Genomic DNA, 27,090 nt, shown 5'->3' on the forward strand with positions numbered 1-27,090 from the left:
AACCTCCCCCATGAGGGGAGGCATCCTGAAGGAACCCCTCTCATGTGATCCTTGCTGCAAAGATACTCAGGAGATGCAGAAATGAATCTCCAAGAGAGAAGTGTCTCTGGTTCCCTTATTAATTACCTCATGAAGAAAGCAATGTGACTGATGAGTCAGAAGCCTCAATGACCTGGGACAGGAAGGCATGGACTGAAATGACCCCCCCCTCCCCCCCCCCCCGGGCCCATTTACAGAGGACGCTAGAGGGGACTGCAGGGGCAGGGTGTGAAATGCAACACACATTTACATACCCTGACCTCAGATGTCCTAGGCACACATGCAGGCATGTGAATCCCTGTTTGCACGGTACCCTAACATGCCTCAGTGCCACTAGACACATATGTTAAGTTATCCAGATCCCATTGCTGCTATTAAGAGAGCTGTGTCCCACTCTTAAAGCTTACCTGCTTTGCCCATGGGCTTGAAATGCAAGTATGTGAACTGTCCGATGAGCAATGTAGAGAGATATTCAAACTTAGCAGCCGGGGAGCTGTTGTGTGGTGGATGGACTACCCCTTGCATGAGGGTGATGGATGCCTCCCCCATCTCCCCTCGCAGGCCCATGCAGGGAGCCAGCTTAACCACCCTGGCCAAGCATCCAGTTCACATCAAACTGGAGCAATCCAGGGAGGTTCCCAGAACAGCTCACTAGCTGAGTAAACAAGGGAGCAGGAAGCTCTGCAACAGCACAAGGTTACTACCTAGCTATCTGTGGGGACCCTAGAACTGAATTCCTCTAGCCTATGCTGGGAAAATGCTGAAAAGGGAACTGTGCTGTTAGGGGTTGAGCCAAGTGGAGAATAACCCAGTGTCAAAGCGAGTGAGAACCACAGCTTTAGGAGCAAGAGTAAAGAAGAGCTAACTTTGCAGATCCTGTCTGCACATGAGAGAGGGATCTCTCCACTACCCTGACACCCAGGTCATTAGCAGAGAGCAGGAGCAAAGTAGCCGCAGGTTGGGATGGGCTGCCCCTGTGGCTTAAGAGAGAATTATTCATTTTTATGTGTGTGCTCATTTCAAAGGGCCTGAAAGAGTGTCTTGCAACCCACCAGTATGCAATTCTGCAGCATGAAGAAGACTGTGTGTTGCATGCCCCAGATTGAGGCATGACAACGAGGTACTTGAGGGTACAAGACCTGCTGAGATAGTGTTGGGATATTGTATAAGGGGGAAAGATCCAGCACTGTTGCAACTGCTACTGCCCTTTGGAAGCAGCCCTTGGAGTACAGTGTCATCTGAAGCACATCAAGCATTGTCTGGGAGATACGATTCATTGGAACAAAGGAGTGAGATATCATGTAAGCCACAGATCCAGTGTTCAACCTCAGTCCTCAAATTCTTTTAATTAGTGATTTAGCCTTTATCCTCTCTCTTGTCTTCCTCTGACATGGGAAGGGCTGCAGCAGAAGACAGAAGTGAAGCAGGAAGGAACTAACACCTCCGATTTCCCAGCACAGAGGTCTGAGATCTGGAGCACGGGCATATATGACTGCTGCTGCACTTTCACCTTCAGACTCACAGGGCAGTTTGTGCTGGTTGCCACAGCCAAGCGGAACCAGCCCTCTAGGAACTTCTTTACTGCCCAGTGTGAAACCAAGGGAAGAGAGCCGCTGGTGACTCCCCCGTCACCTCACCTCCAAACAGGGCATGCAGAACAGCTAACCGAGCCCTCTCCCTTATTCTCTAGTCTGTTGAAGGTTGAGGTGCATCTTGGGACTCTCAAACACAGACAGAGATACAGGCCATCTGTAACAGCAGAGGCCTTGAAAAGTGGAACACAACTCTGTGTAGAGGAGTACAGGCATGGGAAGATAAGAGATGGGGCATAGGCTGGCACTGGAAACACAAAGGCTATAAACAACCCACCAACGGTCACCGTGCAGACCTGGATGTGGGCAAAAGCAGTTTTAGAGGTAACAAAGAATGAGCATCCAACATAGCTCAAAAGCACCATATACACTAAATTGGCAAGGATGTAATATTGCGTGTCAGACCAGTAAGGAAAGACTGCAGTGTAAAATTATGTTAGAAAGCATATAAAAATAGCCTCAGATGAAAGACTGGTGCCTTCAACCTTCAGATCCAGGGGGCAATGGAAAGATGAGCATAACACCAAGAAAAGCAATAGAAACCAGGGAGTGTGTGAATAACAATTTGAATTGCATTGTTATTGTTGAGTCTTCTTCTGTATTGTAGGTTCATTTAGTTACTTTCTTTTTCTTCCTTTTTCTGTAATACATAGATTTGGACTCATAGTGATTCTTGGATTTGACTGTTAAGATTTCAGTTGTACTAATATATTCTTGGCTTTCCATAAAAGGTGTGCTTCTTTTTGGCCCATGACAAGATTTTGAGCATAACCCTCCCTTCAAGCAGGTCCTGCTTGCAAGGAATTAAGACTGTTTGCTCCGGTTTATTAAGGTAGTCTTAACCAGTTAGCAAATAAAGACACTAAAATGTATGTCTCTATAGGTGATCTGGGGATGTCTACATTAGATGCCTGCATCTTGCCTCCATCCATAGCCAAAGGAGAGAATCAGGCAGCTCCTAGGCACAACTCAACTCATCTCAGCCCTACTAGACATGTAAAATAAGGCAGATAAGCTACCCCTGGGCAGGTCACTTTTCCCCATAGTGCAACACAGCCTAGGACCAACCCCCATCCATGCAGGCATTGATCAAAAATTTTTCACATTCCCACCCACTGGATTATTAACTGTTCATTCACCAGGTAAATTCAAGGCTAACACTAAGAGCTGCTACTTGGAGGGAGCACTTCCACAAACCCTAAACACTCATCTGCACATACCACAGCTACAGACTTGGTGAGAGAGTCCCATCTCCTCTCCGGTCCTACACAAGTGTTGTTAGTTCCCTGAGCTGTTGGCTTGTTTGGCCTTTTTAGATGTTCTCCATTTCCCTAGGCACACAGATGCTTTCCACATGTCATGCAAGCCATCTCTTAGTTTTCTAGCTTCCCGATCAGTCCTCTCTGGGCGGTCCAATCCCTCATTTTCCAAGCCTCTGCAACTCAGTGTGCATTCCCTGTCTCCTGCATACCTCTGCTCTTCTGCAGACTTGGAGATGTTCATGTTTTTCAACCATCACAACAACCATTTTTAACACATCACTCATTCCATTTCCTTCTGTTTGGCTACCTATGTATTTTCTATGCACATGGAATTATTTCATGAACAGTACTGACCTGACTACATAGTGTCTATCATTATACTGCAAGTACTATCTAATGGGGTCCTGCATGGAGTCCTGCCTGGCTGCCCATAATCCCATCCTAGTTTTCAGCAATCCCATGGAAGCAGTATCCTGCAATATGAATTGCCCCCAGAGGGCTGGAGGTGCAGGAGGTGGTACGGAGGCTGGTACCCTCCAACAAGGGCACTGCCAGACTTCTGAGCAAGGAAGAGTCTAACCTGATGGCTTGCCAGTCCTTGCAAGAATTTGGTCCGCAGAGCTGAGAACCGGCTCCCCTCACTGCCAGCTTTTTCTGCTGCTTCCAGGCAGCTGTTTGGGGGCATGTAGTGTTGGCTGCATCACTTGGAGTCTACTCTCCAAAGTAGATGACCCATGAGCAGTCTATGACCAACAACACCCTAACCTCCAACCAGCATCCTTCCTCTGGCAAAGTCCTGCTCCCAGAGTCTCAAGAAGACCAGTGTCCCCAGACATCATGCACGGGAGAGTGTTTGGGAATGCAGCAGAAGGATGACATCACTGTTGTCCACACACAGAGGCAGCTAGTTACCCATAGGTCCTTTATCATATTTGCCAGCTCCACGTAAATGTCCTAGACCTGGGACATCTCAGATGACTCTAAATACCCATGTGTGGGCTGACTGGAACTCCCAACCAGTACTGTCCGTGGACTTTGCAAAGGTTTTCAACTTGAGAGTTGTAGGAAGACAAGCTCCAGGCATCTACTTGGGGATAAGCTCAACTGTTCTGCAGCTTCCACTGACTACAGTGAATAGCTATTGAAAAGAAGGGGAGGGGGCACTAAAATGCTCCTTAAATGTTACAGAATACGTTTATTTTCACAAATGCACAAAAAATTGAAAGCATGAACCTGAAAGATTTCTGTGCATCAGATGTCTTTTGCATGCAGTTCTTTGGTGCCATGAGGTGTGTGTCGTGCCTTGTATTGCTTGGGGTGACTGACCGAGGTGGCAGGGAGATGGCTGGTGGATTAATTTCTAGAAACCCAACTTTGTAGAGAAGAAGTGGTCCAGAGCTGTCGATGGTGTCAGGGCTGCCCTATGAGACAGAGCTGCACCACTAGAGTTTTGCATCTGGAGTGGTCACAGGCTGGTCACAGAGGGAAATCTCAGATGAGGGAGTGGCTGTGGGGTCCTCTGAAGGGATGCAGAGTGTTATGACAGCTGGAAAGACCATGCTGGAAGTCGGAGAGGGGCAGAGACAGCATGGGGCAGTCACAAGATGAGAGTCAACCCCTCCTAGCAGAACCAGACACAGCACTTGGTGCCTGGCACTGCATAACCTGAGGACAGAACCAGCAACCCAGTTTGACCCCCAAATTCTGTACTAGGCATGACACACCTGTCCTCAGGAGCATCACATCCTGGCAGGTACCAAGAAGACCCCAAGGCACCAACAACTCCTACATATTGAGGCCAAGAGCAAGCCTCACAGAGCTGATCCCCCTTGCTCCATACTCATACTGTGCCCCCAACACTCTTTTCCATCTCTAGCTGGCTGGCACGTGGCTGTCACAGTGTGGTGTCTTCTCCCACCAGGCGAGTTCTTTTGTTGCCAGTATCCTCAGTAGGAACTGCTCTTGCTGCCAGTTGCTCAGCTTCATGAGTCGGAAGGGAGATGTCAGAGATGAGCAGATCCTCCATGCGCACAAAGCCTGTAGAGCATAGGGATTCAGTCACAGGCTTGCCCCATGCATCCCAGGGAACACAGCCTGAAACCTGCCCTTTTAATGAGACAGTTAAGGGTGCTGCTTTTGCAGGCAGCTGATACCCCTTGTACACCTCTCTAGACAGAGTCTTCAGCATTTGGCAAAGAAAGGGGATACATCTGGCCCTGAAAATGATGTCTCCCTCATCTGATCATACACAGACCTGTAAGTAACACCTATACCAATGAGACAAATGGGTAAAGGACATGCTCTCCTGAACTTCAATGCAGAGTTCACAGCAGAATTCACAGTAACTTCTCTGAATTACCCAACCCTTTGTAGCTTGTTTCTCTTGGCCCCTTCCTCCTATCCTGTCCCTTTTCTGAGTGCAAAAGGTAGAGGACTACATTGATAAAACTAGCAGCATGAGGAAGAGATTGGGCCAGCCCCGATCCTTCCTTTCATCTCTCAGGAAGGACAATCCACGGCTATTTAACATGTGCGTCCTGGTTTCCAGAAGTGTCCACCACATCCCTAAAAGTTCAGAAATGGAACAGTTCCTGGTCCTTTCTCACTGCTTGGATGAATGGTGAAATATTCCAGGTGCCAGACCAAAGGGGCAGCTGGGAATCAGCAGAGCTGCCCTTTGCATGAAATAAATGAGCCTGTGTAATGTAAAGTTTGTGCAGGCAGCAAAAGGAAATGCAGGACAACATTCAGCAAGGCACTCCCATGCTAAGGGCAGTTCCACCAACAGGTGTATCATAACCCAAAGTTAATAACCCAAAGATGTCATAACATGATATAACCCAAAGATAACATCAAAGAGAAAGGAAAAAACTGGGAAGAAGGAGAATGACAGAAGGGTGAAAGGGACTAGGAAACAAGAGGTCAAAGCAGAACAGGAAGTTCCTTTCAATATGAGCCAAAGGAATATTCTTCTGTTCAAAGGTTTGCTGACATCAACATTTTGAACAAACCTCATTTCCAACCACCCTCTTCCTCTACAAATTCTGCTTGCCTCTTCACCTACAGCATAGCTCACCTGGAGTGGAATTAAAAGCCCTATTTTGTATTCTTCTCCTCTTCTGGTACAGAACAACCCCACAAAGCAGCATCAAGACTGGTGCCATGATTGAGATAAGCAATGGAAGCAGTGGCAGAGGCTGTGAAGATTGGAGTATAACAGGGCCTGTGGGGACAAAGTAAAACTCTGTTCATACAGAGCTAATTAAGAGTGGAAAAATAAATTTCTCAGCAGTGCACAAGGATAAGACAGAAAGGACACAACTAACGCCACGGCAAGTTCCCATGAGACAGTGGAAAATATTTTTTCCCCCGTAAGAATGGCTAAATATTGGAACAGAGACCAGAAAGGCAGTGAAACTCCATTCCTGGAGACCTTCAAATCCTTATCTGGTGAAGGCCATGAACAACATGGTCTAATTGTGAGTGGGAGATTAGACCAAACCTCTCCAGAGATTGCTTCCAACCTACATTATTCTGTGATCCTTGAATTTAGGAAAGAAGATTCAGAGAAAGCTTCTGCTATGTCCCTGTCATTGTCACACACACTCCCTTACACGCTGTGGTACAGCACCTCCAGCTGCCCATTGCACTGGTCATGGCCATTTGAAACTCACATGCATGCACCACTGGGGAAGCATCACAACAACCACCAACAGGTGGATCACTGAGGAAGTCAAAGTCCATTCAATGTGCCTTCAGTCTGACTGCTCCAAGCAGGCACTTTGCAAGGTGATTTATTCCCAGTGGGCACTGCTAGGGCTGGACCATCCCCAAATGGTCCTTTTTGCAAATCACATCCCACAGTTGCTGGTTTCTTTTCTCAAAGAAACCTCAGTGACCATCCTGGATTGAGATGTCTGCAGAATGTACAGCCTACATAAGGGCGAGAGCTTTCAAGTCCAGGTGGCTCTCAAGCAGGTGCCTCCTTACTTGGGTAAGTCACTGAATGAAGACATCCTTCTCAGAAAGACACAGCCTGTGCCTAGAGATACCTCTCTGTGCCCACTGACCTTGAGCAGAACCAGAGGACTTGCAACTCTTCAGACTTTTCCAAAGGCAAGTGGGAAGAGAGGGGCAAGGCTGGATACTGAGATAAGTCTTTCCAACACCAACCATGACTCTCAGCTTCCCAGTTCAGCCATGAGGATGTTCTATATGCTGTAGCTCTGCAGGTAGAAGTCCTCCTCTTTTCTACCCTGGAAGGTTTTCATCGTAAAGAAGATTTCCTAGTGTCAGGATCGTTCCCCACCACCTCATTCTTAGTGCACACTCAAGGTGTTGACCATGGTACTAAACACAACTCCATTGTGTCAGATGGAATCTAAAAGTGTAGGATTCAGCTTGTGCTGCATGAAACCCCATCTTTGTTCTCCCTCCTGAGCCACTGACAAGTGCACAGTCTCAAAGCTGCACTGACTCAGCTTAAACAAGGGGATAATGGCAGCATGCTTTGCTGCCTGACTAGACCATTTTCCATCACGATAGTGGCCACATTACCTGAGCACACTACGCCAGCGTCTTCTCCGTGGTTGCAGTTGTGTTCCCCCCATGGCCTGGCCAGGCACTCTGAGAGGGTGCCTTCCCTCCCTGTGCAGTTCACGTTGTCCAGCCAGATGGCATTATGTCCTTGCCCAAATCGAGCTTTCCCAGGGGCCAAGAGTGCCGTTCCACAGCCCAGCTGCTGGCACACCACTGCAGCATCCTTTATGTCCCAGTCGTCATCACACACAGTTCCCCAAAGCTCCTTGTGATGCACTTCAACTCTCCCAGCACAGAGATTTGAACCATTCACCAGTCGCAGTGCTATGGGATCTGAAATGGGAGAAGACTCACACTTTTTACAAGTGGACACAAAGCCTTCATTCTTTGCCTCTTTCAATTCCTGCACGGTTCACTGTGATCATGTGATTAATGTGCATCACCAAGTTTTGCACCTTTTCTGATAATTTCCACTGAGGAACCTCTCGCTGCATTTCCAGCCATTGAGAATAACATGTTTGAAAGCTTGTGTAATGGAAATGATCTTGCAATTTAGATCTCCTTGGCACCAAACTCCTAGCAGGGGAAGTGGTTCTGTGTTCACACACTGTGCTGCTGTGGTGCTTGGGAATGTTGAATTGCCCAGACCTTTGAGAAGGAAGTGCCTGGTCCTGTCATTGTACTGAACATCCCCAAACACCAGAGGGACTTTGAATATTTAAACCTAGGTTTTAGTTTAACATAAGCTAGACTAAGACAATTTATGGAATAGAGAAAATTCAGACATGCTTTCTGGAAAAGAATAAAATCCAGTGTACCTTTGCAGGATGGGTCCTTTCTTCCTACCCTGCTCTCAACCTAACAATTTTTTAGTGGCTTTCTGGATTGCAACAAAATCTAAATCTTATCCTCTAGGTCCCTAGGGAAAGTATCTTTCTTTCCATCTCCTCAGAGACTTGGTCATATGTCTCTCATTGCTTTTTTCAATTCTTTTGTCCAGCACCAACTCAGTGTTTTTCAGGATGCTCCAGTCTTCCACCTCCCCAAGGTTTCACTGGCAAGCACAGCCACTGAACAAGGTGGACAGGTCCTCTGCAGAACAGCCATCCCAGTTCTACTTTGAGGTTTAATATTGCACAAACTCAGAGGACAGCATGTCACCAAGAAAGTCACCATTCCCCCTTCCTACAACACAAGTTTCCCCTACTTGGGAAAAAAAATTACCTGAGCACACAACACCAGCATCTTCCTCATGGCTGCAATTAGTTGGTTCCCCAGTCTTGGACCTGCATTCAGAGAGGATGGATTCTGTCCCTGTGCACTCAACATCATCCATCCAGATATGGTCTGATCCTTGTCCAAACTGTGCCAAGCCTGGAGCTGATATGGCCATCCCACAGCCCAGCTGCCGGCACACAACTTCAGCATCACTCAGGTCCCAGTCATCATCACATACAGTTCCCCACTGCTGTTTATGAAGCACCTCAACTCTCCCAGAGCAGCGATTGGAGCCATTCACCAGACGGAGCTGAGTTGGCCCTGGAATTAGGAAAGACAAATGCAGCTCAAACACACAAATTCCTGTAGCTCACCAAAAAGCATGAGGAAGATGGGACCTCAGACCATAGCCACCATAGCCACCAGACCGTAGCTACATCACCATGTGATGTAGAGATTATCACCAACACACACACAGACATCTAATTATATTTTAAGTGCCCTCGGGTATCCAAGATAAATAAGTTTCTCTGTTGAGTTATCCACATATGTCCCTTAAGGGACACAATAGTGTACTGATTCCATTAGTGTCACTGACATGGCTCCTTGTGGAGCTGCACCATGAAGGGATATGGGGGTAGCTTACCTAGGCACACCACGCTGGCATCTTCTCTGTGGTTACAGTTACTCTCTCCCCATGGCCTGGCCCCACACTCAGAGAGGGCAGCCTCTGAGCCTGTGCAGTTCACATCATCCAGCCAGATGGGTTCATATCCCAGCCCAAACCGAGCTCTAGGTGGAGCAGATATGGCCATCCCACAGCCCAGCTGCCGGCACACCACTTCTGCATCATCCAAGTCCCAGCTGTCATCACATACACTTCCCCACTGCTGGTTATGCAGCACCTCAACTCTCCCAGAACAGCGGTTTGAACCATTCACCAGTCGGACCTCAGTTGGGTCTGAAATTGGAAGAGATAGAGATGGTATCTCATGCTGAGAGACCTAGTGAGGGAGAGACCAAGTGTATGATCTGACATGAAGAATGACTCCCCACACATTCAACACTTATCTTGGCTCAGTGTTAGAGATTCAGGAATTCTCATGTGGAAAGAATATAGCCATGGACAAGGAGGGAAGATTGGTCCAATAAGTTTCTGCAGTGTTAGTATCCACTAGTTCATCAGCAGATGAGCAGCAGCTACCTGAGCACACCACACCAGCATCTTCTCCATGGTGGCAATTATGGACTCCTTTAGGCTTGGCTCCACATTCGGAGAGGGCAGCTTCTGTCCCTGTGCAGTTCACCTCATCCAGCCAGATGTTGTCACGTCCCCGCCCAAAGCGAGCCAAGCCAGGGGCTGAGACTGCCATCCCACAGCCCAGCTGCCGACACACCACTTCTGCGTCACTGACTCCCCACTCATCGTCACACACTGTCCCCCACTTGTGCTGATGAAGCACTTCGACTCTCCCTGCACAGGGACTTGGGCCATTCACCAGCCGAAGTGCCATTGGGTCTGAAACAAAGACACAAATGATGCTGTAGGAAGAGCACATGAACATAACCCTGGGCATGGGATCTCATGCAGGACTGCTGTGCACTGTACTCTACACTCCCTGACATGATACCTTCATGAAATGGCAGGACCAGAGATTCCCACTGGACCCAGCGCAGTCATTTTCACCATGTGAACACAGTCTGAAGCTCAGTAGCTATTTACTTGAGCTGAAAACTAGCCAGAAAAAAATGGAGGAAGCAGCAGGGATAGGATCTTCCTTGGGGTTATAACCACTCCTTGCAGCAGGGACCTTATTCTCATTTCCTTGCCTGCTGGAGAAAATAGTTATGCATATCCTCAGTGGCAGCAGGATACAAACATGCAAGAGGAAAGTGGCAGAGGGTTACCTGAGCATACCACACTGGCATCTTCCCCATGATGACAGCCATGTACTCCCCATGGTTTGGCTCTGCACTCGGTAAGGGCAGACTCTGTCCCAGAGCAGCTCACTTTCTCCAGCCAGATGGGATCATAGCCTCTGCCAAATCTAGCCCAGCCTGGAGCAGATATTGGAGCACCACAGCCCAGCTGCCGGCATACCACTTTAGCATCTTCCAAGTCCCAGTCATTATCACACACGGTTCCCCACTGCTGGTGGTGAAGCACCTCAACTCGCCCAGCACACCGATTCGGGCCGTTCACCAGCCGCAACTCTGTGGGCTCTAAAGGGGGAATGAGCAAAATGAATAAACAGGGATACTGTGTGCCTCAGTCCTATGAAGCGCATGTCCTGCTGCTGTTTGGAACTGTGTGAAATCATACAATGCACAAGTGCATAACAGTGCTTTCCCCATTCAAATCAGCCTCTTCAGTCAGAAGCAACAGAGGAAGGGAAAGGCCTGGTTCTTTTCACTAATGACAGGATGGCTACCAGCTGCCAGTGCACTGTGGAGAAGGTAAAAGCCTTGTAGGATGCATCATGGAGAGCGTTTCCCATAGAGAAGACAGGAGGCAATGTAAGGAAGACCCTTGGACACGTGGTTCAAACTATAAACATCAGAACAAACATAAGTAGGCCTGCTAGGGTGGTCGCATTTCCCTAGGAGAACACATCTAAGAGGAAAGATTTTTAAAACGCAGTATTCACAATAGCAAAATGAAGGTTGGACAGGGACAGGGCTTCACTCTGTCAATACATAAGGGAAGTGAACAACAAAGAAAGAGGAGAACTGGACAAGCTGACAGCAGATGCTGGCAAAAGAACAGGGCAGTATTAAGCATCTACCAGCGTATTTTGGCTGGAGGCAATAGGAGAGTCATCAGGCTAGGAGAGTCTTGAAATTCAACTGGTTTTAAGACTGCACTCAAGACAGAGAGCCCAATAGGTGGTTGCCTTCAATACATGCATAAAACATGGGGACCAGGAGAGTCTTTCCACGGTACTTTCTTGTTTGCTTTGCTCTGCTACAGCTCCTTGCAAAGCATTCCTTGAAGTCGCCTAGATTTGCTCTTCTGGTAACATAGGACTGGCATCCCATTGCAAGCTGAAGGGATAGCAGGGATGTCCTTCAACCCTGGACCACCTCTAGGGGTCAAGAAGAACCTTGGGACATAGAGTTGGAATGGCCTGGATCCATGCTCCATGGGTGTCAATGACCAAATGACTCCTCAGAGCACATTTAAACATCCAGAGCAAGTTCACATGATGTGCATGGTGATCCACTTGTGAGCTGATACATTTTAACGTGTCAGAAAGAGGAACAGCACAAACAGGTAAGAATGCATCCAGATAATCTGTTGATATGATGCCTGCAAGAAGAGTTACCTCACCTCCCGAGCATTTTGACTGTTGCTCACAATGGTATTATACACAAAGGAAAACAATGTGTGCAGAGGGAAACAAACTGAAATTAGATGCAGGTGTCCTTGAAGCCATGACCTGGACTAGACTTACCTGAGCACACAACACCAGCATCTTCTCCATGGCCACAGTTATGGGCTCCCCAGGACATCAAACCGCATTCAGTGATGGTACCTTCTGTCCCTGTGCAGTTCACCTCATCCAGCCAGATAGGATCATGTCCTTGCCCAAACTGAGCCTTGCCAGGGGCTGATATGGCCATCCCACAGCCCAGTTGCCTGCAAACCACTTCTGCATCATTTAAGCCCCAATTGTCATCACACACAGTTCCCCACTGCTGGTTGTGGTGAACCTCAACTCTCCCTGAGCAGCGGCTAGAGCCATTCACCAACCGGAGCTGAGTTGGTTCTGAAAAGAGACAAGTGCCAAATATCCAAATGTCCCAGGAGACATGACAGAGTTGCAACTGCCCTGGAGTCAGGAGTCTGTTGCTTAAATCATCAGAGAACCTCACAGCCAAAGGATGAAGAAATTACAGTCCCACAACAAGAAAAGCAGGCTCTCCTCATGCACTCCCCTCCTCCCCAAATTCACAGTCCCTTGGGAGTCAGTGTAACATCAGGGCAGATGTCACCTTTGAAGCTCCCTGTTCCCTTCCCTGGAACACATCACCCAGAGATTCTTCCCACCTCCACTTACAGGACTGCTATATAGACATCTATATCCAGGACCATCTCAAAGCACTTCTGCAGCACAGCACCTTTTCCTAGCACCTTTCCCATGATTAAAAAAAAAAAAAGAAAGAAAGAAAATCTGATAGCCTGGGCACCAGCCCTGATGGGACAGGAATCAGAGTTACCTGAGCATTCAACACTAGCATCTTCTCCATGGTTGCAGTTATGACTTCCCCAGAATCTGGCCCGGCACAGAGAAAGGGCAGCCTCCGTCCCAGCACAGCTGACTTCATCCAGCCAGATGGGGCCTGAGCCTTGCCCAAAGTGAGCCCCGGTTGGAGCTGACAGTGCTGGGCCACAACCCAGCTCTCTGCATGCCACCTCAGCATCCTCCAGGTTCCAGCTGTCATCACACACGGTGCCCCACTCTTGATCATGAAAGACTTCGACTCTACCAGAGCAGAGGTCTGAGCCATTCACCAGCCTGATCAGGATTGCATCTGGATTGGGTGCCCCTGCAAACACCCCCAGAGAGCAAATGGTCAGGGACCTTGCTGGCCATGCAATTGCCCTCAATGCTTAGTAGCAGCATCTCCCACTAGGCAAGCCTGGAAGGCATCCAACAATCAGGATGTGCACATGGAGATCTTAATCACCGTATAGCCAGAGAGTGGCGAGGCTGAGAAATGGGCAAGGAGATGCAGCCTGGATGTTTTCAACACAGAATGAGACAAACAGATGCAAGAGATGTGGGGGGAACATGAGAGCTATGGAAGCTGAGAACAGCATTTAGAAATTATCTGGAGCAATGATGTAAAAAGGCTGATTCTTCACAAAATCCTGGGGGGAGTCATTTTGCCTCTCTGTAGAGATGGAATTGAGCTTAAAATTAAAGGTCCTAGCTCTTGGTGACCATATATATGTATCTACCTGTGAGCTGAATGCCTACACCCATGACACAATCAGAGTACACCCAGCCAACAGCTTCTATGGGTGATGGAGTTATTCATCTCGTCTTAAAGCAGATGCTGAAGGAGAACCAGGTGCTCCAACAAATGCAGGCATCTGCTCTAGGATGGCATGAGTCATATCTCCGACTATATTGCCTAGACATGATTATAAAGGCAGCCTGCATTCAGTTCAAAAGAGGCAATGACTATGAACTCAGATATTTAGATAGGTTAATTTAAGCCTGGGTTGGCAGTCTGAGGAAGGAACTGCAGGCTGCATGAGACAGAAAACTTCACTGCTAGGACTGAACTTGTTACAGCATTGGGCTCCAATATGACAGAGGATCAGGGCAGTTTGACATTAGCGGGACCATTTCCTAGCCAATGCTTTGTGCTCTGCTCACACAGGGCTTCCTGTTATCCCATAAAGTCAGCCATGACCACGAAGGAGGAACTCTAGTTTGCCCGGTTATCTTTTAACCCTTCCTCTGCCAGACCACACCGATATCCACAGTAGGTGAAGCAAGATGTGATGGGATCAAGACTCACCTGAGCACACAACGCTCATGTCTTCTCCATGCCCACAATTGTGGACTCCCCAGGGCTGGGCCTCACATTCAGAAAGAGTGACTTCTGTCCCCACACAGTGCACATTGTCCAGCCAGATGGGGCCTGCTCCTCGCCCGTATCGAGCACCACCAAAGGCCAAGAGTGCCATCCCACAGCCTAGTTGCCTGCACACCACACGGGCTCCAGCTAGGTCCCAGTGATCATCACACACTGTCCCCCAGGTACCATTGTAAAACACCTCCAGCCGACCCGTACAAGAATCAGGGCCATTTACGAGTCTTACTTGGGCAGGACCTGAAGCTGATAATGAAGAAAAGGAAATGTTAGTGAGAAACCTTGGAAAATATAAAGCTAAACAACAGCCTGGAGTGCATTTCCTTTTTCAACAGTCTCTACTGGTTGACTGACAGGAATAGGGAAGAACCAGTGAGAGAGAAAGACGTGAATGGCAACAGAGCAGCGGGAACATGTTTGTCAAGAGACAGTAGAACACAAAACCAGAGTGACCCAGGCACCGCCTGGTCTGCTGTCTACTTCTGCATAATGTTATGATTTTGCTTACATAAACAACAGAAGGGTTGCTAACAGTCTCATGCAGCCTAACCCCCCTGTTCCTATAACAGAAATGCACGATGACTCTATCAGGGGAATATTTTTTACAGGACCACATGGAAGCCGTCTGTTAGGAAAACCACAGGCTTTTCCTGCTAGAGACAGATGAGAACACAGTCCCTCAAAACCAGTAAGGCCAAAATGCTTTAAGGTGTTTTGCTTACTAATTCCTGCTCAAGTGCCTGACTCTGCACAGGTTTTAGGGTGAACTTACAAGTCTAAATGTAATTGAGTTACAGGCTCCTTGCAGGAGCAATTTTGAGCAAGAATGCACAGTAAAAGCAATGTAAAATGTAGGAAAAAATACTGACACACTCCAAACATCCCCTTCAAAAAGATGTCCTAGCCTAAACAGTTCCAGAGAGGTCTTCACTGGCAGACAGCAGAAGAGAACATAAAGGACATGAACTTGCCAAAATGCAGTAAAATGTCTCCCAGAAAATGACTATGTCCAGCTGGGATCGCCTCCTGCAGAAACTGTTCTGGAAGATTGAAGGAGATCCAGCCAAAACACTATGGGCACTGCATGACCTCAGGTAAAAGCTCACAGGTCAGGAAAGGATAAAAGGGACTGCAAGCAGACGTGGGTGAGGATGCAAACATGGAAGATAAAAGCTTTGACATCAGCCTAAAACTCTGATATATAAGTGGAAACACTTTGATCTATAAATAGTGAGAGGTTACCAGGGGATGTGCCAGAGATGCTATGCACACAGTTCTACTTGACTGCCCTGGGCTGCCTTATTTTCTAAAACCATCTGTCTTCATTTCTCAGATCAGCCTGGCCCAAGCACAACAGCACTGTAACGTTTGATTCCATACTGGAAAAGGAGGTAATTCCCATTTACCCACTTTTTTACCCTTCAAGTTCTGTAGCATATCATCTTGACTGAAATGGCAGCAACCCACTCATTCAGCACATCTTTGATTTCTACATTTTTTTCCTCCCTTGCTTTTACTCGACTGTCTATCTGTCATCATTTCCTTTGCAAGCCACTCTGTGTTATTTCTTTTTTTGGCCACTGGCCATAACTTTGACAGTGGATGGCCCTCCCTTCCATTCCCTGTAGGCTGTTTGCTTATTCCTAATTTGCTGTGTGACTCTACAGCTAAACATTTTTCTCACCTTTTGTGGCATCCACCTTCTAGAAAATGCTGGCATTTTTGAATGAGATTTTAACCCTCTTCAGAAATCAACTGGAACAGAGCTGCTGTATACTACCTGGGCATGGTAGTTCTGCATGTGCCCCACTTCCTGCTCTACCCAGCAAACCATGGATGTTACTCGCACGTCACTTTCTAAATGTGTGCCTTATAAATTTGCAGTAACAACAATTAAACTGCGCAGAAATGAAGAGGAGCAACAGCACTCCAGTGTTGTGCATCCCCAAAACATACGCAACAAGCATCGGGGGACATGCAAGAAAATGCAAAAGCATAGTAGCAGGCAGGGGAACATGCTGCCTGGTGCAAAAGGCACTCACCACATAGCCCTGCGAAGAGGATGAGGATCTCCGCAGTCACAGGTCCAGCACGGGCAGACAGCCTTTTGCCCATGGGATGTCCAGTCAGGAGCAAAAGACTTTTGCATAAGCCAGTCCCAGCCTTGTGCAGGAAGAGATGGGCTCAGCAAAGGCTGAGCTCAGTTCCACCATCACCAGCTGGAGAGGAAATAAAGCAAAGATCTAATAGAGAGAATTGTGTGAGGAGGCTTTCTGTACTTGTCCTTCCCCCTGCGTGTCCCCTCTCTTTCCCACAGTTACACTTGCATCACATAGACCCAGATTTATGAAAGGGAACTGAATCTTCTGCTTTCAGCTTTATCTTTGGTGGCAAACAAGTATGCTCTGGGATCAGCTAAGGTGAGCCTTTCGGGTGATGTCTTATGGGTTCACTTCACAAGAGGACATCTGAGACAGAATAGGGAGGCCTGGGGAAGGCCTGCAGGGCTTGTATTTAGGGTCTCATCTTCACATCAAAAAGTTTACCTGATGTAATATCCTACTTTCTTGCAATGCTGACTATAAAGTCAGCTCTGGGAAATATCTTGCTTTGGAGATTTCCCATAAAGATCAAGGCTCCTGGATTTGCTCATGGTAACAACCATTCAGGAGTGTCTTAGAGCCCTGAGAGAGGTAGCAAGTGCTCTTGGGGGGATGGCAGATGTCTCTTCCACTTCCAGCATACAGGCAATTTCTTTTGAACTTTAAGCAGGAATTCAGCGCAAACTTACTGAACCTGTCCAAAAAATGTCCTTTTCTCCCTCTCCAGCGCAAATGTGCACAGCAAGGCTGCTTCTAGCCTGCAGCTGTGCCTGTGTGTGTGCTCTGAACCTCCAGTCACCACCCTACCATGATCTTGCCATTGCTGCTCTGTGAACTGCAGATCAGCAGCAATACAACCATGCTGTGCTGAACCAGGGAGACCCTGACTGGCAACAGCTCTGCACAGGATTGCCTCATTATTAGTAGCTGAGAAGAGGATGACAGACTCCTTTTTTTTCTGTCTGGCTCTTGTTCTCTTTTTCCTCCTGTGGGGCAGAGGAAAGGAATAGTTGCAGCACAGAGTAGGCACAAACCAGCATGAGAGCCTGTGACATCCTCAACTCTGAAGCACTGCAGGGATGGTGGAAGAGACACACTGACTGGTGTTCCAGAGCATCCTCCCCCATTCTCCTGCTGCCTCCATACTGGTCATGGGCCTAAGCTGCCGTCTTCCCCATGACTCTTCCTCCTCTTCAGCCTCACCCAGAAATGGCATGGTATGGGATCTCTATAATTCACCCCAGGATTTCAACCATGCCTCACTGGGGACAGATTGAAGAAATGGCTGGGGCAGATACTGATTTAGGGCTGCTATTAGGATTTAACACTGGGTTTATTCTTCCCAACAGATCTCCGGTTGAGCTATGATTTCAGTTTTGGTCTTGGTTTAAGGTAGGCAAGGCAAGGCTTAGGTCTAAGGTACAAGATAAAGGTAGGGATTGTGCTAATGCAGCAGTGAACCTGGACTCATCACCTGTAATTTTGAGCTAGTCTAAGCCAAACACTTTGACAGCCCATGAAATCAGTGGCAAGGAATCTCCACAGAGGTCTGTGATGACTGGTTGGTATAAACCACCCCCAGAAATGCTTGTCTCATTACAAATGGGTCCAAGGAGACTTTCCAATAGAGGTTAGAAGGCAAAACAAACTTATTTTCTCTTTTCGCTCCACCCCCCACCCCCACCAGTGGTAAAAAGATGAATTTGATAGACCCAAATTGGTACAAAGGCATGAAAAAGATTAAGCCACAATTTGCTGTAGCTGCTTTGCTTGGGTTTCAAGATATTTCCTGCACTGCCTCTGCACAGGACATTGATTTCTGGTCAGCATCCTCTTGCATTCCCCTTTCTTCATGGAGGTCCTAAGTAGCGTAAGCATCTCTTCCAGCCCGTAACTGTGATGACAAATCAGGCCGCATACCATAGTGCTTCTGCCTCTGACAGCAGTCATTTTGGCAGTCTGCCTGAAGGGAGCAGCTTCCAGCTGGGAAGAGCAAAGCAGCAGAAAAACGTTGTCCTATCCTCTGGCACACCACAGGGTAAAAGTCACACATGCCTACATCTCAGGCACTCACATGCCCTCCCCAAACTTTTCCTGAAAGCATGCAGGACAGTTCTTTTAGTAGGAAAAGAGTGGGAGGCAGAAACCCCACCCTCCCCACAAGGCCCCCATCCTGCCCTCAAAGGGCAATTGTCCAGAAAGAGGGGTGTCACACTGGGAAAAAGAAGGAGCTAGTCATGTCATGTGTAGCCAGGCTGCAAGATTTGTGAATAAGGCAAATTACAGGTGGTCCAACTTTATCAGCACTCACAACTGCAGGAGACCTACATCCACCCCGGCCTGGGGCTCTGAGGCATGAACCAATTCCTGGGCTTCCCTGGGGAGAGCTCCCTGGAAGCGGGCACCCCATGGCAAATGTCAAAGGGCTCTTGCACCTGCACCTGAGCTTTGAAGCCAGAACCCCCTCACCAGCTGGGCCCAGTCCTGGGTCAGACTCCTGCGGCAGAGCTCACACAGGCTTTCCCAGAGCCGTGCCCTCTGCAAATATGCCGCTCCACTTTCCTGCCCATTGGAAGGAACTTCCTACCCCATGTTTGGGCTATGCTCATTGCTCTGTGCATGGAAATATCATACACTAGCATTCCTGAAGAGGGCACTAACTGCACATACTTCTCTCCCAACAGGAGGAGCAGGTAGCCTAAATTTAAGGGAAGGACATTATTGCACAGCCCTTCTTGTGGGGTGAGCCAGGTAGAGGTTGTTCTCTCTCTTCTTGCAGCAGGAGAAGTATATCCAGCTCCCCTCCTCTCCCCGTAGCCAGTCCTGTCTGTGTGTGAATGAAGAAATGCACTTCAGAGTTAAATACTACACAGAGGTCTGCTTGCTCTCTGGGTGGGGGAGCCAGCCTCCTGAAATGCTTTAGCTTCACTTGCTGGTTTTGTTAACTTTCCAGTTTCCCCTCCCTCGTCTGGAGAGCATGTGTGATTGGGTGGGTCCTCTCACTTTTTTGTGCAGATAATTTGTCCACTCATTTCCTGATCTCCATCTCCTCCAGATCCTATTTCGAGTTTAAAATGGTACTACCCCAACACCATGCAGGAACACAGACCTGGAAGATCTGCCACACCTACTTATTCTAGGAGCCATTGCCCTTTTTGCTGCTTCCCGAAGCAGCCAGGAGAGGGGAGGCTTCTCTGCCTTGGCCAAGACTGCAGCACAGGTTTCCCTTGCTCTTATTCTACAGTCATATGGAAACCGAAATCAACTTCTTCCCAGAAAAGGTGTGGACTCTGACTCTGAGCCACAATCTTTCCTCCCTTTTCCTTAAGAGGGACAGAGGGTGTGCTCCCTGGACAGCCTGCTGCAAATGGCTGCAATCCCACATCCTACAGATGCCCTGGGTGGTGGCAAGGTCCTTTAGGGCTTTCTGACCTGGTGCTGATGAGGCTGGGGGTGGTTTGTGGCCAGGAGTAGATGCAGTGGGGCAAGAAAGGAGATGCAGTTCCCATTGACATGGTAAGGTGTCTGTTCCAGCTCTCCTCTCCTCTGTGCCTTTCCCACCCCTCTGTCCTGCAGACACTCAGTGTCACAGGGTTTCATCCTTGCAGGAAGCAGCAAGGTCTCTTGACACCCTTTCCCTAGTACAGGGCTCAGTGGCTGAGTGCTGAACAGCTAGTGAATGCTGTTGATGTCTCTCAGTGTGATGGAATCGATATAACCATCGATGCGATGCTCCATTACAGGAGCATGACACCTTCCATCTGGGTTCATCCTTCTGGGGAGCCATGCCCAGCCACTGCACTGTCATCTCCTTGCCCCTATACCTCTTGTCCTGTGCTGCACTCTAAATTATAGTCCACTCACTTCAAACCATATTTTCCTACAGGAGTTTCTACTTCAAGGGAGAAAATGGTGTGCTACCGCCCCTAACACTACCTCCAGGCTGCATAGGGTACAGTTACGTCTGCAAAACAGCTAGACATCCTTAGTGGGAGTGCAGAGGACCAGCTGTAGGAACCATCACCTTCTCCTTGGCCATCATGTTCAACTGTTATGGAAATTAGGCTTGTCGACCACCATAACAGGGCCCGACCCTAGGTTCCCGCAGAAAAGTTCAGAGCCAAATCAAAACAAATTAAATAATTAAATTTTAATGACGCGCGTGCAGTAATTACAGCTCGAGCTGGGTGCCTCCTAAGAGGGACTCTAACATAAACAAATCCTAGGCAATTATAGTTTTTTCAACTTACATTTCCCACCCCTCACGTGGTAGTTAGACCAATAGTAATTTTTTGGTCTGGGGTCTCCTGCTCCTCATTGGGTCTCATCGTCATTCTGAGGCAAGCTGTTTTTCTCCTTATTTTTGTTTTTTGAGGTCTCTGATGACGGTTGTACCTCTGTTTTTGTTGGGTCTTACTGTTGTGTCTTAAGGTCCTGAGGAGGAGGTGATTCTAAATCATAGCAATTAACACTGCCCCAGCAGTGAGCTAAGGCTTTGTCCCTCAAGGTCCTAATGCCCTGCACTGGTCTTATTTCAAAGCCTTGACACCCTCCCTTTGGGAGTGTGAGACGCAGGAATGCAGACTGCTTGTAACTTCCTTATCTTCCTAGCTTGAACCAGCTCTGAGGCCCTTTTCTTACTGGACTAAGTAAAACTTCATTATTTTATCTAAGTGCAGCCTAAGGCTTCAGCAGATTTAGCTCCTCATGCTAAGCAAGTTTTATAGAAGTTGTGCTAAGCGGCTACCTGTAGACAGTTTCAGTTCGCTATTCTTTAACATCTACAACTCCTTAGGGCAGATGGCTGACAAAAAGGAGCTTGGCCTTCATATCGTCAGAAATGCATGAAAACTTCACAACTCTGAAGAAATCTATGTGCTTTTCAGAGTGCTCTAGTGAGCCAGAACCAGGGAAATATTTGTATTACTGTCACCATGTCAAGTGCCTTCAAAGACATCCTGCAGGTGCACCTCAAAAACTTTGCATGCCTACTACTATACTCAAACCAAACCAGAACAGGAATGCTGCTTCTGCCTCCACTTTGTACTTGAGCCAGCACCTGCTAGTCTACTGCAAAGGCTTCCCTATTTCTGCCCAGATATGAGGATCTGCACCTCCAGACAAGGGGCAGAGCCATCGGGACAGCTAAGTCTCCCCACATTGCACTGTTTGGAAGCAGCCAAGAAATCTCAGTAAATCCTCTGTGACAGAAGCTGAATGTTCCAGCTTTCAAGGTCCTCCACATCAGCACTGTGAAGCCTTGTAGAAGCTGGTTTGGGATGCTAGGAAGGAGATATGGAGTGGACTTTCCTTTCTCCTGTCCCCTTTACATTGACAGCCCCTCTGCAAGCAGTGCATTGCTTCAACCTGACATTGCTTCTTCTGCAAGCAGTGCATTGCTTCTCCCTTCTCAGAACGAGAGATCAGATATCCCCTCTCCAAATGCACTGAAATATTTGGAGCACAACTAGCCCAAAATGATTAAGCTTCTGCTATATTATGAGATGAATCCCATATATCTGATAACCAGCTTCCTTATAACCAGCTGAGCTTTGAGAGCCAGGACTTCAAGGTGGCTTGTGGTGAGGGTGCTGTGATGAAGGTGTACATGCAGGCAGCCTGAGGTTCAGAGTCACAGTCCACACCAGACCCAGCAGCTGTTTCTTGCAAAGCACAGGATGGAGAGATAACACCTCCTTCCAACTCCTGGAGAGGCTGGAGTGGAGATAACACTATTTATATAGCCCCGTCCAGACACTAAGGCTGGAATTCAGCTGCCCTCATGGAGATACCCGAAAGTCCCAGAGCCAAATGAAAGCCCTTGGCTCTCTTACAGTCAGCAGAGAGAAAGGGATCTCCTCTCTCCTTTCCAAAGGTATAATGAAAAATTTTGCCATATTACATCACAGACAAAGTTAAGAACTGAAACATCCTGGGAGCATCCAAGTGCCTTTGTGTGGTTTGACCCCAAAGAGCTGTGGGAAATTACCTTGGGAGTGAGTGATCCAAAACAAAGAGTGTGGGACTATCCTTTGCTGTTCTTAATCTCTGTTGAGTATAAACATTCCTCAAGGGCTGTGGATGGACTGCCAGGACATGAGACTCTAGCTTTGCGTTACTTTGGCCTGCTTCTCTGCCACAGATTTTAGAGCGTCTCCAGTGGCTGCAGAGAAAGCGGCATGGCAAGAGTCTGCCTGGAGGAATCCTTCTTGCTCTGTGCTCCGGTTTCAGTGGCTTTTGTCTCCTGGTTTTTGCTCCTCAGCACATCCCTGCCCTAGCCTTGACTTTGCACAGTGATGCAATCAGGCAGGCTTTTCTGCCTCCACTCTAAGGACTGGCTTTCCACCGCCATGTGCACCCATCTTTCCAGTGAGGAGTAAAAAAAAAAAAGGTGTCAGAGCATGTTAGGAAGCATAAAAATAGTCCCTAGTGGACCTTAAAGGAAGGAAAAATCACCAACATGAACATCACGCTCCTTCCCACAAAGGACTTGCCACAGATCTGAGGACACAGAGAGAAAAGGGTAAGCATAATGCTAGAGAAATGGGTAGATAGCAGAAATCAAGTGTATAACAATTTAACTGCATTGAGGTCTGCTGTAGAAGACTATGCTCTTATTTACTTTGCTTCACCTGTATTAATGAGACCTGAAGAAGTGGTAATTCTCTGATTAGACAGCTAAGATTTCAGTTATACGAACAATAAATCCTTGGCCTTAAGCATAAAGCGTGGTTCCTTTTTTCCCATTAATAAAAAAAGAAAAAAGATTTTAAATGTAACAGTCTATTCAGAAAGTCACTTTGGGATGCAGAGCCCTGGGACTGGGATCTGGTGCCATCGTCTGTCCATGCCTTTCACTTCCTTTCTGTCTCCACTGTGAAGGTGCCGGAGGTGGTATGCCTAACATCTCCTAGGAAATCAGATCTGTTTCAGGCAGATATTTTCCCATTTTGCTCTCTGTCATGCCCAAGTGCTGGAATGGACTCTACCCCCGCCAATCTGGAGGCAAAGGTGTGCAATCAAGTGCCCTCTTTGGAAATACTGCCGTATTGTAGTTGCATGCACAGAGCAATGAGCATACCCCAAACATGGGGTAGGAAGTTCCTTCCAATGGGCAGGAAAGTGGAGCAGCATATTTGCAGAGGGCACGGCTCTGGGAAAGCCTGTGTGAGCTCTGCCGCTGGAGTCTGATCCAGGACTGGGCCCAGCTGGTGAGGGGGTTCTGGCTTCAAAGCTCAGGTGCAGGTGCAAGAGCCCTTTGACATTTGCCATGGGGTGCCCGCTTCCAGGGAGCCCTCCCCAGGGAAGCCCAGGAATTGGTTCATGCCTCAGAGCCCCAGGCCTGAGTGGTGGCAGGACTCTTGACTCTGCTTCCTCGCAGATCTGGGGTGTTTCTCACCCAAAGCAGTTCTGAGTGCTGATAAAGTTGGACCCCCAGTAATTTGCCCTATTCACACATGATGGGACTTGGGCAGAGACCTATGGGGCAGTGCTGGAGGCTTGTGCAGAGAGCTATAGGGCAGTGCTGGGGGCTGTGCAAAGCGTTACAGGCCGGTGCTGGGGAGGGGCACTGAGATCTTTAGGTTAGTTTGGAAGTCACACTGATCCACATGGCAGATCTGGAGGACTGCTCAGAGAGCTATAGAGCAGTGCTGGATGGCACAGTAGGGTATAGGACGTTGATGAGGACATGGAGAGCTATAGGGCAGTGTTGCAGGGCTGTGCAGAGACCTACAGGGCAGTGCTGGGGGCCTTGCAGGGATCTCTAGGGCAGTGTTCATGGGCACAGCGCTATAGGGCAGAGCTGGGGGAAGTTGTGCAGCGAGATATAAGGTAATGCTGGGGTCACAGAGAGCCACCGAATAGGGCTGGAGGCCTTTGCAGAGTGCTACAGGGCAGTGCTGGATGGCACAGCTGTAGGGCAGTATTGGAAAGCTGAGCTGAGGGCGATAGAGCTGTGCAAGAGGGCACAGAGGGACACAGAGCAGTGCTGGGGGGCAGTGCAGAAAGCTATAGGGCAGAACTAGGGGCACCATGAGCTATAGGGCCATGCTGGGGGGCTGTGCAGAGATACTTAGGGCAGCAATGGATGTATGGAGATTGATAGGGCAGTGCTGGAGGACTGTGTAAGCGTGCAATAGGGCAGAGCTGAGAGAAGCAGAGATCTATACTGGACAGCTATAGGACTACGCAGTGAGCTGTGAGGTGGAGCCAGAAACATGGTGAGCTAAAAGGCAGGGCTGTGGGTCACAGTCAGATATAAAGCAATGCTGAGGGTACAGTAGCTATAGGACTGTGACAGGGGGCTGTGAAGAGAACATACAGTAATGCTAGAGGTCATGGTGATTTTTAGGGCTGGTTGCGTAGAGAGCTATGAGGTAGTGCTGCAGGCTGTTTAGAGAGCTTTAGGGCAGTGCTGGGGGGCTGCCGAGTGCTAGGGCAGAGCTGGGGGAGGGGGGGAAAGGCTGTGCATTGGTGAAAGGCAAAGACAGCCATCAAGCTTCCTGTTGTGTTTTAGCTGTGGGATGATGCCACTGAGAGCAGCTGCCTGCTTCGTGCCCCCTTGCTGCCCAGGTGGATGTTCCTTTTTTCCACACATATGGATCACGACAAGGCAGGAGAAAGCCACCTCCTCTTGGAGGCCACGTCTTCTCACTTCCTGCAACTTTCAGGACTGGGGATGGAGGGAGGTCAAAGCATGGCAGGGAAACAGCAGCCCTGAGGGGGATCTGGGTTTTGGCAGCCTCATTGGTGCCATAGCAGCTGTGCAGCGAGGCACAGTGTTACCTCTGCAGCCCTCCCCTTCCTTCTCTGCTGCATCACCTTCCCCTTGTTATGTAAGCTAAATCATAACATTATGTAGAAACAGGAATTAGCAGTGCCTGGTTTCCTCTGACCTTGCAGCTGGGGCTTTCTGATATCAAATGAGGGTGAGTGCAGGAAAAATGATTTCTTGTCTCTCTTATCTGCAAGTGTTAGGCTGCCAAACCCCTGGGAGGAGAAGGGGTCGGGGAGGAGAGGCTTTGCAAAACAAAAGTTCTCAGTAACCTGGCACAAAAGTAGAAAAGATTTTGCTTTGAAACTTACGCTGAATAATTGTGGCATTAATAACAAAGTGTGTGCCATATCTAATTCATCTGCCCTCCTTTAATAAACCACCCAATGCGGGGATGAATTCATCTCCATGGCCATGCAGGAGCCATGGCCAGATCCCAGTGGCTAGAAACGGAGGGATCAGGTGAACAGGATGGCAGTTTGGGAATGGGACAACATGGGAGGGGCCAAGGCCTGAGGTTACAGAAGGGCAGGGAAAGGACTGGGGAACTGCTGATTTATCCTGCTGCCGTGGTGGACCCCACGGATGATCAGAGTCCTCCTTATCAGCTGCACAACATGTGCACACATGCTCAACTCCACATCCAAGCACAGCTCCAAAGCCCTATCCCAGCCCTCCAGACCCACTCCCTGCTCACAGACTCACCTTGCACACATGCTTTGCACAATCCCCGCTAGCTCTCTTTGCACTGTTTCTCACCTTCCCGCTTCCAGGCCCCAGGCAGCTGTTTCTTTCCTGCCTGCTCTGAAGGTTCCTCACTTTCACCCTTTCCATGCCTGCTTTATCTCTATTTCCTCCTGTGCCACTGCTGCCCCATAGCTCAGACATCTCCCTCCACTTTCCAGGGTTCGTCATAGAGCAACCAGATTCCCTGTGTCTCCTCAGGCTAAACCAGTTTTTCAGTTGGGCGCATGCATGCTTGCCTTGACCTTGCCCTGCACCCCTCCAGCCTATTGACTGCCTCTGGTCCCTTACCTGCCCACTAAGGACGTGGAGGGTCCTTCGTTCAGATCGTGTCCTCCCCTAACTGTCACCAAGTTTCCCTCTCCAGAGCTGCTGATCACAGCCTTTATCAAACCTTCCTCCCTCTGCCTCCTGCCAAATTCCTGTGCAGAAGCCAGCAAGAAATTTGCCCTGGAGCCTTTTTTCTTCCCCACCCACACCCAAGAGGCAATATGGAAAAAAATGGGGAGGATATTCCCCTTGAGTCTTTTATTTCACTCACTACACTAAAAAGGCATCAGTGCATGTTCCTGAGTCTGCTCTTAGATACACAGAATGTGTATGGCCTTCATCCATCTTGGTCAGATGCATCCCAGACCTGAGCGTTTACAAAGGGTGCAAAGGGTGCTGCAAAGCCTGGTCTGCAGGAAAGGCAGCATTGCACCCTTGGAGCAGCCATGTGGAGCACAGCGATTACTTCTCATTTGGGAGGTACAGAGAATACAACTCTGAGGTCTGTGAGCAGGGCCTGGCAGTGAGATGAGCAAACATGCATCACATTCCCACCCTGCAGGTGGAAAGAGCACAGTTAAACCAGGTATGGGCCCTGCTGTCATCAGTATAGGGCCTCATGACCCAGTAATGCATGGATTATGATGCAGAAAAGCACCCAAATGCTGCAGGTGACCATCTGCATGCTTGGAAACACAGCAGCATCTTCACTTGTAAGTCCAGGACTTACAAAACATGCAGGCATCATGTGAAGCTGGACAAGGCCTCCAAGAAACCCACTCTGATGCTCTGCTTCGTCAGGGAAGAGGAGGTGAAGGACATGTACCAGATGTCCTCATGGCATCACTGCTGGAGGCCAGCACAGGGAGTGGAGGGACATCTTATGGGTGACTTCGTATGAGGAGAAACAGCAATGCACATGACACATCTCAGTCTCA

The 27,090-nt window shown here is 48.5% G+C and overlaps 3 protein-coding genes across 4 annotated transcripts in view; 1 reads left to right on the forward strand and 2 right to left on the reverse strand.

Annotated features, from left to right (window-relative positions):
* Positions 1-27,090, forward strand: part of LOC112993749 (deleted in malignant brain tumors 1 protein-like) — a 231,267-nt gene that overhangs the window by 151,462 nt on the left and 52,715 nt on the right. The window lies entirely within an intron of this gene.
* The window catches only part of LOC112995596 (deleted in malignant brain tumors 1 protein-like), a 58,842-nt gene that overhangs the window by 28,002 nt on the left and 3,750 nt on the right, over positions 1-27,090 (reverse strand). Inside the window, exons 2-7 of one of the 2 annotated variants that reach the window (XM_064499560.1) lie at positions 16,303-16,479; positions 14,186-14,506; positions 12,872-13,201; positions 12,106-12,420; positions 10,559-10,873; positions 9,855-10,169 (exon numbers count right to left, since the gene is read on the reverse strand). In XM_064499560.1, the coding sequence (XP_064355630.1) occupies positions 9,855-10,169; positions 10,559-10,873; positions 12,106-12,420; positions 12,872-13,201; positions 14,186-14,506; positions 16,303-16,375 (1,669 nt within the window). In that variant the 5' untranslated portion in view covers positions 16,376-16,479. Of the gene's footprint in view, positions 1-9,854; positions 10,170-10,558; positions 10,874-12,105; positions 12,421-12,871; positions 13,202-14,185; positions 14,507-16,302; positions 16,524-27,090 lie in introns of those variants that run through there. The other variant, XM_064499559.1, reaches the window with a different exon arrangement.
* On the reverse strand, positions 4,065-9,841 carry LOC135324102 (deleted in malignant brain tumors 1 protein-like). The gene is made up of 5 exons (XM_064499611.1): positions 9,297-9,841; positions 8,657-8,971; positions 7,451-7,765; positions 5,970-6,116; positions 4,065-4,930 (listed from the first exon to the last, which is right to left on the reverse strand). The coding sequence occupies exons 1-5, from the start codon at positions 9,463-9,465 to the stop codon at positions 4,788-4,790; spliced, it is 1,089 nt and encodes a 362-aa protein (XP_064355681.1). The 5' UTR covers positions 9,466-9,841; the 3' UTR covers positions 4,065-4,787.

The sequence above is a fragment of the Dromaius novaehollandiae genome, chromosome 31 (genome assembly GCF_036370855.1).
Source record: "Dromaius novaehollandiae isolate bDroNov1 chromosome 31, bDroNov1.hap1, whole genome shotgun sequence".
NCBI lineage: Eukaryota > Metazoa > Chordata > Aves > Casuariiformes > Dromaiidae > Dromaius > Dromaius novaehollandiae.